The sequence below is a fragment of the Musa acuminata genome, chromosome BXJ2-1, assembly GCF_036884655.1.
Source record: "Musa acuminata AAA Group cultivar baxijiao chromosome BXJ2-1, Cavendish_Baxijiao_AAA, whole genome shotgun sequence".
NCBI lineage: Eukaryota > Viridiplantae > Streptophyta > Magnoliopsida > Zingiberales > Musaceae > Musa > Musa acuminata.
Window position 1 is genome coordinate 13,935,387 of NC_088338.1, and position 11,761 is coordinate 13,947,147.

The following is an 11,761-nucleotide window of genomic DNA, read 5'->3' on the forward strand; positions in this document are numbered from 1 at the left end:
GGATGGAACTAAGAAGGTGTGCTGAGGAAGATGAAGAGTGGAGTACATACAAGCCATCGAAAGGAGCGAGGCGGCTGCGCGGCGTTAGAAGACGTAGTGGTTCTGGCCAAGTGCCTCGGCGAGGAGACGAACACGAAGTAAGCTCATGAGACGAAGTGGAGAAGCTTCAAGTTGGCTGCCACTTGTAATTTGCTGGGATACGTACAAGGAAGAAAGCCATCGCCCCCATCATGGGCTTTCTGAGAGAGACCAAGCAGGGGTTTCATGGCGAAGAGGATGTTGGATGCAGCTCATTTCGAATGAGGGCAGCTCTGATGCCAGGATCTGATCACTTTCATCACACGACATGAAGCCATTGGCAATATGAGATAAAAATATGTATTCTACATGAGGCTGGCTCTGTGTAGGAGAAAAAAATGATGATAAGAGAATATTAGGCACAAAAGGGTTCCACAATGAATACTGACCACATCTAGGAATTGTTTCCTACATGCTTTATGAAACAAGAAGTGAGCCTCTCTCAGGTGGGTGCCAATCAATTTACACATGAAACAAACCAATTCCCAGAATACACTTGTTGAAGCATACCAGGAAAAACTTTGGGACTGTTCAACTTTCTGAAAGGTTTTCAACCTTGAGCAGATAATCGAATTGGTGGCAATCAGCTCCTACTTCTTTTAATGCAGGAATCAGCCGAGGCAAAATTTTTGCCAGTGTTAACTTGAAACCAACAGAACAAGAGTGCTTGCGGCTCGTCTCAGTTAGGCAGGCATCCTTTGTAAGTGAACCGATCAGGCAGCCGTCCATGTAGGCCTCGCAGGCTTTAAGAATGTAATGACCTCTTCTGCGGAAGTGGTCCTTGACGAAGACCTCAAAATGCTACATCAACAACATATAAATCAGACAAACAACATAGAATATCTTTAAAAAATAATAAAAAACCAACATTGTTGCAAAATATTTGTTCCAAAACCATATAAGGAATTTGTTCAGCAGATTTGACAAGATTTTGACTCTCCAGCAAACAAACACAGTGGAAGGGATGTGAAGTTGAGAACATTCTGGTACTAATGTAAGTTGTCAACGACAGCAATAAATCTAAGGTGAGTTTCAAAAAAGTGCAAGCTCTGCAAATATTAAACTTGCTGTTGAAGGAGCCAATAACAGTCAAAGTGCAATATAATAAGTATAATGTTTTATCAGCAAGAAAAATTATCACTTATCACATAAACACAGTAAAATCTAGTTGTGAAGGGATCCGGTTTCTTTTGCAGAATGACAAATCTAAATCTTAAAAAAAAAAACACCATAACAGTCACAGTTATGATTGTGTACCCATTTCTCTTCATTATATATATATATATATATATATATATATATATATATATATATATATATATATATATATATATATATATATATATATATATATATATATGAAGAGAAACAGAACTTGTAACGGGCTTTTTGCACTTACCACTGGGGGCCTTCTCAAAAGATACAGCATGGATTTCAAGTTAAGTAGGTATGTATTCTCATTATATGGTAAAGCATTCTTCTCGCCTTCAACTGTACCAATCTGTTTTTCATAGCCAGCTTCATTGAAATATGGCTTATCATTGAGAACCAATCCCTGTAGTGAAACTAGGACTTGGAGGATGCTGGAAGACGAAGGATCCCAGACTTCATTTCCCTTGCCTGTCCATGTATTTAGCAGGCTTAAGCAAACCTTCCCATCCACATACAAATTGGGGTTTACTCGCAGGCCACCCGAATGATAATATACTGACTGCAAAAACAAGAAGAATCAATAATAAAGTCGAAGTAAATTGAAGACTGGATTAACAGATTCACTCGTCCGTAAATTCAAGATGAATGATCAAAGCAAACAGGCAGGGATCATAAACTGAGGTTAGTCTTTTGACAAAATGTGGGGGATTTAACTAGCAAATTTTAATATCACAATTACCGGTGGAACTTGAGGGTACTCTGGAGGAAGTTGAAAATCGAAGAAGAAGAGGCCATCCTGATACGGGGTTCCACAGGCTCCAATTATTACAGCTCTTATGAGATCCATGCGGTCCTCAAACACTCGAACATAAATAGCATCTGTAATCAGGATCAAAACTAGAGCTCATTTATTCACATCAACTATATAAATTGTTTATTCAGCCAGTAATATTTCCTTACCAGGTAGGTTCTTCTCAAGAATGGTCCATTCTTGCTGAACCTTTTTGACCCACTTCCTTCCACCATTACTCTGCATTTTAATTATTATATATTTTCTGTGTTAAGACAGCTATACAACTTACATAAGAAGCATAAGCATCAACACATATAGGAAAATCATGTATCTAGATACGGCAATGAATCATGTAACAGCAGAATTCAAGTGCAGCATAAATATCATATGCATTGTATGTATAATGAGTTCTATGAAAATTTGTCGAGTTGCAAGAAAATGAAAGAGAAATTTATCAATTACCATCTCAGCATCACCATGAAAATGATGATCCAAAGGATTTTCAGTAACATCAAAGTGACTGAAATTACATAGATCATCCATACTATAATCTCTTTGATTTCCATCATATAGTCCCATCAATGTTGGTTTCACTATGCTGTCCTCAATTTTCAGTTCAGCCTCTTCTGTTGCTGCCACCTGATTCTCCACTTCAACAGTCTCATCCATGCTTTCTTCAATAAGACCATCTGATACATCAAAACCTCTATTCTCATATGCCTCATCTAATGTACTTCCAGAAAGGTCAATATCTGCTTTATGGCCATCTTCATTTGCAATTATCTGATCTGAACCTGATGAGTCAGACTGTTTTCTAGTCCGAGAAAACAATCCAGTGGCTAACTTAGTAACAAAATCAAGAGCTGCAAGTGGTACTGCAAGTGGTCCACTTCGTCCACCGGTACCATCTTCTACTGAAGTTGTAGCACTCTTTTCCCTTTGGACAGTGTTGTCAGTAGGATTTTGTGGATCAACTTCCTAAAAATGGAAGACTTCCATATCACAAATGTGAAGGGGAAAAAGAGAATACAAAAAGAATGGTTTTAGTTGACTATGAATCAGTTATAAGAGATGTTTACCTTTTCAGTGTCATCAAATATATCCATTTCGTTTTCATCGACTGTTTCCCAACTAGCACCATCATCACTAAGTCCATCATCATCATCATCTCGACCAACAACATAAATTTCCTGAGGTCCAACCTGAAACAACAGTTGTGTCAGAGACAATTTCAAAGAAAAGGAATGGCAGGATCAATTATAATAACATCGTTAGGCAAATACTCAGGTTATAATAAGTTATAGCATTGTTGTCCATTTAAAATATGTGGTGGCATAAATATCAGTCGTAGTTCCTGTTCTCAGTAAGAGATACCTTTGATACCATCCCATCAGCCCATGTAACTTCGATGTCACCATCTTGGAGACCAACTATGTTTCCAACCCATGATAAACTTGTAAAGTTCCCACAAATTTCATCATTTTGGGTCTGATTCTCTTCACTATTGTCTTTGTGTTCCCTGCTTGAATCATCTGCTTTGTCTTGAGTACGGCGCTGATATTCTTGTGTCTCGGTAGGAACTTCAGATTTTGTTGTATCATCAGAAACAGGGGGCAAGCGAACAACAACATCACCATAGCAGTAATCATAATCTGGATGCCCATCAAGCTCATATGCACTAACAACTTCCTCATGATCAAATTCCTTTAAGTCTTCCGGCCTGGACACAGGTTTAAGCCACCTCACACACACAGTTTGCTCTTGGGAGTTCACACTTCTTACAACTCCCAGGCGATTTGTTTCAGAAGCACCATCTCCTTCGTTGGATGCCTTATCAATCACATACTGTTCTGGGAAAAATTCATGATCATTTGGAGTATGAATTGGAATTAGAGATGTTGATTGTAGCCCAAATTCTTTCTCTCCATTTTGCCAGGCTACATTAACCTTGGTAACAGTGTTGACAATGAGAAGAGCTTTTTCAAAGTTCTCATCTCTTCTTCGAGCTTTCTTATCTCTCTTAAAAAAGACTTTTCGAAGTTTCTTACGATAAGCTGGCCAGCTTTCATGAGCAGGCTCCTTTGAAACTGAAGATGAACTACTGCACGAACAATTTTCAGGCAAGTCATTTGATTCAGCTCCATTAGTCTCACCTAATTTAGCTGTTTTATCATGATTCGAGTAATCATCGGCTTGGGACTGACAATTCCCATCCAACAAAATACCTTCAGATAATCCATCAGTAACTTGCTCAGATGTGCATTGAGCATCATGGGCATCAGAGCTGATTGCATGACTAGACTTGACATGAAAGCAGTCAACAGTATCCTCTGTTTCAGGGGCATCTGTGGATGATCCTTCACCAAGAATGCAAGAGCTTGTATGATTATTCTGAACATGAGAAATGTAGTGGCTCCCGGGCTCCTTCAACTTACTGTTTCCTGGAATGCTATCAACAAGGGTTGATGGTTGTGGATAAGATGAAAGGAGACACCAATCAGCTAATTGCCAATTTGTATGTGAAAAACAAGACAACAGAGTCAAGTTCTTTGGATTCTGTTCCTCAGAAGGAACAGTTGCTGAATTAGTACCGACACCAAGGTAAGCTGAAGCTATCCAATAGACAACCACCGAGCCAGCCTGAACTTTGATGACAGCACCTTCAAGACGGTTAGCTTTCCACAAGCCAGAAAGCCACCTGGAACTTTTGAAAACAGAAGAAGAAACAGCCCTAACCCTTTGACCAGGGTAGTATGGACAATCTGCATCATCAACAATTGGCTTCAAAACTGGTTTCAGTCTCATAGGATCAGCCTTCACAACTTTACACACGGATCCATCATCAAACAGAACAGTAACATTATCTAAAACTTCATCCACTCGGCCAAGCCAAGGTCCAAGAACTACAAAATCACCAACACTGAATTCCCTTATGCGTTTAAGATCTTTAGAGGAAACGTTTCTTATCACCTCACCATTTGGAGAAAGTAAATCAACTGTTATATCGACATCAACAATAAGCCCTAACTGTCCAGTTGGATCAGTAGCAGAAGCAACAATATCACCATGCAGGAAGCTCCTATCTACAACCGTGATATCACTAGTATTTTCCATTGTCTCAGAACCATCACTCCATGTTACTCTCACTTGTCCATCTTGAAGAGAACCAATATTGTCACCACCTTCAATATTATTGTTAATAACACCATTATCGCCTCCATTACTTTCGTCAACCTTATTCCCATCTTCCTCACTGCCATCGTCATCTGAGATGCTGCCTTCAGAATCTGAGTCACCAGCTACTTGCACAACAATTCCAAGCAAGCCGTCACGCTTACAGCATTTGACAACATCTTGTCTATAAACAAATATATCCTTAGCCTGGGCATCATTCAGTTCCCCAGTTTCCACTGGTTTCCCAACTTTAGATCGACTTGCAACATCAAAACAAGAAGCATTTGGTGCAGAATCTATCGCATCTGGCCCATTATTCACTTCCATTGTAGTATATCTAAAATTTATAAAGCTGTAAAAAAATAATGCAGTTTAGTCGATAAATGAACCATAAAGAAATAAATGCAGATACACAGTCAAATTGGAATTTTTTGGGATTTGTTTAATTGCACACTGAGTTCCTATTTTGTGTAAATTATTAAAATTAGTGAGAAATCCCCAAATGATGAGTCAGAACAACATATGATAGAACATATAAGCAACTAAGAATGGTGGATCAAAATGCAGAATGTAACAATTAAATAGTTATGGAGACAGCACTCACCATCCAAGAAGTGCTATACAGCCATATGAAAAGATGAGAGGAGGAAAAAACTCCCCTTTTTTTGACCAACTGATCTATTCCTTAGTTTACAATTACAAATGACAAGCTAATAGGAAACACAACTAGAGAAAATAACCTAGGTGCTCTATGAAGAGATATGCATGTTTAAAAGGAGGAGCTCGTGCATTTGCAGAATGCAAACACCAAAGCAGTTTACCAAATTACCAAACTAAATCCCAGAAATTCTTTATGGCTATATTACAAGACTGTTATGTGGAGCGTATCAGACACAAATTGAATTCCAATCAAGCCGAGGTACAGCCAGCCAGGTTGAAAGCCTGTTCAGATAGAGCCTGCAGGTTACACCTGGTCCCAGCACCAGCCAGGCCGACCAGAAGACAAGTACAGAAAGCCTATGTCAAACCTTTAAGATGCACGTATGAGGTCCAAGTATGATGAAGATAGAATCTGACACAATGGCTCGAATACTGGACAGCCCGCTTCATACCAAGTAACCAAAATAGTATTTATCGGACTAAGGACCGGTATCAAATCAGATAAGGTGGAATGGCCAACAAGGTGTGAATACCAATTGGTGACCAGATTGGTACAGTGTAGCGTACCAATACAGTACATGTCAGCAGTGTCCAGACCAGAGAGAACAAGGAAGAGAGTAGGGGAAGAGGAGGAGAACTAGTGAAGAAGGAGAAGGCGGAGGAGGCATTGATGTAACAGGGTGAAGGAGGAGACAGTGATGTGACAGAAAAGAGGAGGAGAAGGAGGAGGAGAGTCGAGAGGGAAAATGCCTGAGAGGAGAAAGAAGGAAAACTGAGTGATACGCTTGGTAAGATATCAATCCCAAACGAAAAACACCATATGACCCAAAACTGGATGAGAACTAGTATCTAACTTACCAGTTCAATGTCCATGGTTAGACAAGTAAATATCAGCTTGAACTGATCAACATGTCTGATCATTTAGACCTTCCCAGTCAGTATCTAATTATTTATTATTTCTTCCTAGTGATACCTACCATTCAAGTTGGCATACTGCATGATAACTGGGATTTAAATTTTTACGAAGTGCGTAAAGGAGATATATAACCACAAGTGAGATTCCTAAATGCAGGAGACGGCGAACAGGCAACTTTAGGGCAATGCACTGGACAGGAGAGAATCCTTACATTACCAGGTTAAGCTGCCGTAGAGTAGAAATTAGAACCAAGTATCTCAATGGCCATGGACATTTTCATTCAAGTTAAAATTTGTTTCTGACCAGCCCAACGCCTTGAAAAGGCAACACTAGCCAATCTAGGAGTTGGCGCTCCAGATACAATTAAGGTCATAAGCTCCTCTTCACCAGAAAAAAGAGCTAACTGGTATATATATAACAGGTCAACATTATTTAGCTAGTTTATGAACACTTTGGGCCTTTAGCTTGTATTTTTGGTGGAAGGGTCTAGAATGATATAGAGAGTCTATTCAAGGGGCCCTATGTGACAATTAAAAGCCCCCAAGGCAATGGCTGGACATCATCTTCTCTCTAATGCAATAAATTTAGTTTAATTTAGTAGAAAAATCTCTAGTGTTGATTTGAGAGGTTTTTTCCATACTACAAAACCCTAGCTAGGAGGGGCAGTTCTTGATAAATGCCAAGAAAATATGTAATATGATATATCAATATGTTCAAATTCAATGATCAATGTAGTGATTTAAAAAGCGCTAGTCACCAAAAAACGCCAAGATCCCAAAATGTCCGAGGCGCTAGGCACTCCTGACAGTGGAACTTTCCGACGGCAAGAAAAGAACTGTTAAGAGGGGAAGAAAAAGTCACTGATAGTGGAACTTTCAAACGACAACGATAGCGATAGCAGTAGCGGCGAAAGAAACTACAGACGCCAATAGCGACAACGGTAGCGACGAAAGCTATGGACGGCAATAGCGACAATGACAGACAACAGCGACAGAACTACGAACGATGACGTCATGGGCAAAGGAAGCTTCAAAGGTGTCCGTTGGTGGCGGAGGAAACTGCGGTCCTCTCCCTCTACGGTGGGAATTGCACACGAAAGCAACGACGACAGAAGGAAGCTACGGACGAAAGCTAGGTGTCGGACCCGTCCATCGACAACAAAGAAAGCCTCAATCCGCTATGTCTGTGGCAAAAAGCATCAACGGCAGAGGCAAAAGCTGCGCTAGGGTTGATGGCTTAGGGTTGCGCGGGGGTGTGAAGGGTGGGCTTTTGCGGGTAAGAAAGTGGCTAGTTGGTTCAATTGAACCACCTAGCCACTATTGAACCAAACCAGACTTAAAAGTCTGGTTCGATTGCTTCATTTGAACTAGGCGCTCGCTCGACACGCCTGGCACCTGGGTTTAGAAGAGTACCCAAGCGGCGCCTTACTGAAGCACGTCACCTAGTCCACCCTTGAGGTGCTCGGGCCTCGCCTCGCCTGAGTGCCTATTTAAACCGCTGCACCAATGTTCTATTTTCTTAATATGTTGACCAACTAATCTATTTCCAAGTGAAGAACTAAAAATTCTCATTTAATAGCTAATGTAACTACAGAAAGAATATGACCTATGAAGGGAAATGCAGATCTCAAGAACAAGATCTTGGCTTATAAAATAAGTAATATCAAACTCTGGTTTTGGGAGAATTCAGAACCTGATACACGAGTAGTAAAATGAAGCAAGCCTTCAAATAGAAGTAATGCTTTCTACAATATAACTAATTGTTCTGGATTAAACCCATATGGGCTGCTGTTGCCTTCTTGAAACTACGACCATTACTCTAGTCAAGTAGAAATAAATAAAGAGCAAGAAATTTCAGGTTCGTTCATACAACTGCTAAGCAATAAAAAGCATTAACAAACCAATAATTCAGAATGGAGAAACAACAATCCTAGATTATTCGACAGTCTCCAATAAAACAACATACAAACTTTTCTTGCATGCTTGAGAGAATATATTTGAGTTGTCGTTTTTAGACTCAATTGTCAGGATTGGATAAAACACAATATTAAAGCATTTAAAGGCTTTCACTAACTACATGAGAAAATTCTTCATGCCACTTTTTTAGTATATCATAGACAGTATACATTAGAAGCCTTGCTTCCAGCCCTAACCAAGCTTAAATGCTGACTCAAATTCAAGGTTACAAGTTGCACCATTGGTCAACAGTTAAAAAACACAATATAATAAGAAAAAAGACAACAATTTCATCTATTCAACACAAATAAATTGTGTGTTAAAAGAAATTTTAGCCATGAAGCCCCAACTAAGGTTAGGTGACAGTTGAAACTTTGTGATTACACGACACAAAGAACAGACACTTCAAAGCAATTTGTACCTATGCCATGTCCATACTGAATGCACACTGCAATACATGGACCCTTCCAAATGATCCTTGTACCTATGTCATGTCTGTATCGGATATTGTAATTATCAAATACTTCCCAACATGTATAAAATACACCTATTTATGATAAGGTATGGTATATATGTAACAAAATTAGAACACTATATAAGGCTCCACAACATGTTCATATTCGAAAATTGCATATAGTGTGGACTTTTCAGGTTCCAATGAATGTGAATGGTGTCCTTTATTTTGCACATTCACATGAACACTCAAACGTTCACTATATATTTGAATTTAAATGGCTGTCACATAATGATCATACATTGCTTATAATATACAAAGTATGATGACTTTATAATATTGGAAATACACATGCAATAATTGTTGCGCCACACCATGGGATATCCTGTTTTTATAAGATTTGTTGTGTTGAAGGCCCATATTACACTCATTTAATAGGATTTATTTAAGATAAGAAAGCAAAAAGACATTTTGGGGCTTGTTCAAACCATGCAGAAGGTTGTAGAAATATGGTTCACAATCAATATTAACCAGACAACCAGCAGATGTGATCATGTGGTAACTTATGAAATCTGCAAAAGACATCCTAAACTAGCTAAAGTTATTTAAGAGAAATAAATCAAAATGGTCCCACGTTAAAAAGCCTAGCTAAAGAGAACCTAATCAAACTCAAACACCAATAGCCATGTTGAGATGGTAAGACAATAGTTTTGCCTCTTTCATATCTAACAATTGCCCAACTGATATGCCAATGGTAGACCCCACTTTGCCTCTCTGGACACTGACCTCACCAATAGCAAAACAAAAGATTAAAACTCTGAACTACAGCTGATTGTTTAGTATTGAAATGAAACAAAAAGAACCAATAACAGCAGTACTTCCATCTAAATATCACCAGTAATTCAATGGACAAGCAAAGCCTTCTTATGCTGACCAACGGTAGAATGCTTGGCTCCAGCTATGAGTGGAAATAGTTACTAATTGAATTTAACCAGATGTAAGGTCATATAGCACTTTTGATGTCAAACCGATTAAATGTGGCAGAAAAAAAGTAGCTTTCACGGAAAAACTTTAAATGATTTAACTCAAACATAGTGCAATTCAGAAATGTAAAAAAAAATGTCTTGCTGTGACGAAATATGAATGCAATTCCTATCATATAAAAATCTCATTAGAACGGTTTAATCATCCCTCTCATATGATGGTCTGAAAAAGCGACTGAAACTACAAGTCCAAGTATTGACTCAATTACAACTCGGTAATCTCAGCAATTAAAACTCGCAGTAGACAAAGAATATATATATATAAAGGAAAATGGCAAAGCAGAAGGTTCTAGTAATGAGGTTGAACATGAATCATATGACGAAGGGCTTCCTGATCAATAACCCTACCATAAACTAATAAAAAACTAATTTGAACCATCTACAATGACGGTAAACTAAACGCCAATAGTCTGACGTAACTGAGTTCGTCCCGAATCTAAGAAGCAGAAAGATCAGTACCAACAAACCGCATGTCTTGTGCAAGAATCATCCCGAAGGCAGAAGCCCCAAACAAAAAACAAAAGGCGGAAGGATGAAGCCATCAAAGATCTTACCCTTTCCCCCTTCTCAGGAAGTTCACCAACATTTGGTTTGGCACCAAAGACATACATATACATTGTTATTACTATTAGGGCTCGATGCCGATGGATGAGCTAAAGATCCGAGCAAACAGGAATGATCCACAGATTAGGGATTAAAGAAGGAAGTAATCACCAAAGGCAAACGGGTGGACCAAGGATAAAAGAGGGGGGAGAGAAGGGGTTCGAACCTTGACGGGTATCGACGAGGCGGCTATCGCCCGATGACCAAGAGGCGGCGGCAACAACTGCGGTGGCGGCGGGAGGATCCCGTGCTTGGGGTCGACGGCGACACCTCTCGAGACAAGGGAGGCGATTAGATGCTATCGGAGGTGGGGAGGAGACGAAACAAGGCAGGAATAAAATGAGAATGAGAGAGAGAGATGCTGAGAGAAGGGCTGGGTTTGGGTTGTTTCACCGCCTCTCCCTCTGTACGTATATACAGCTCAATTTGATTCAATGGTTAGGATTTGGTTCGAGCTGGGATGAGCTCACAGTGCCATGAACCGGGCCGGGCTGTAAGGGCCCGGTCAAAGCTATTACTCTTAGCAAATTGTCCAATATACCGAATCATGGTTAATTTAACCATGATTGGGATGAGCTCAAACGAAGTCGGGCTCGGATTGGGTCTCAAGCCAAGCCAATTTTTTATTGGGAGGAGAAGCATAGGCTGAGCTCAAACGAACTCGGGCTCGGATTGGGTCTCAAGCCAAGCCATTTTTTTTGTTGGGAGGAGAAGCATAGGCTGAGCTCAAATGAAATCGGGCTCGGATTGAGTCTCAAGCCAAGCCAATTTTTTGTTGGGAGGAGAAGCATAGGCTGAGCTCAAACGAAGTCGGGCTCGGATTGGGTCTCAAGCTAAGCCAAAAATTTTTTGTTGGGTGGAGAAGACGTGCAAACTAAAAGTGAAATCTCACAGCGGAAAACCGAAAGGATAATTATGTGGTTTGGGCCCGAA

General features: G+C 39.8%; 1 protein-coding gene across 1 annotated transcript; it reads right to left on the minus strand.

Annotated features, from left to right (window-relative positions):
• Nucleotides 1–404: 404 nt before the first annotated feature.
• LOC135598996 (probable ubiquitin-conjugating enzyme E2 23) lies at nucleotides 405–11,206 on the minus strand. The gene is made up of 8 exons (XM_065093599.1): nucleotides 10,995–11,206; nucleotides 3,398–5,549; nucleotides 3,103–3,225; nucleotides 2,486–3,001; nucleotides 2,191–2,260; nucleotides 1,970–2,109; nucleotides 1,478–1,789; nucleotides 405–879 (listed from the first exon to the last, which is right to left on the minus strand). Exons 2-8 carry the CDS (start codon nucleotides 5,522–5,524, stop codon nucleotides 610–612), a joined length of 3,558 nt encoding a protein of 1,185 aa, XP_064949671.1. The 5' UTR covers nucleotides 5,525–5,549; nucleotides 10,995–11,206; the 3' UTR covers nucleotides 405–609.
• Nucleotides 11,207–11,761: the final 555 nt, after the last annotated feature.

Excerpts from the sequence above, each read along its gene's own strand:
- LOC135598996 (XM_065093599.1), bottom strand. The coding sequence starts at position 5,524 with ATGGAAGTGAATAATGGGCCAGATGCGATAGATTCTGCACCAAATGCT. Across the intron at positions 2,110-2,190 it reads TCTTGAGAAGAACCTACCTG|ATGCTATTTATGTTCGAGTG; the intron begins GTAAGGAAATAT and ends TCCTGATTACAG. Across the intron at positions 880-1,477 it reads TTTTGAGAAGGCCCCCAGTG|CATTTTGAGGTCTTCGTCAA; the intron begins GTAAGTGCAAAA and ends TTGTTGATGTAG.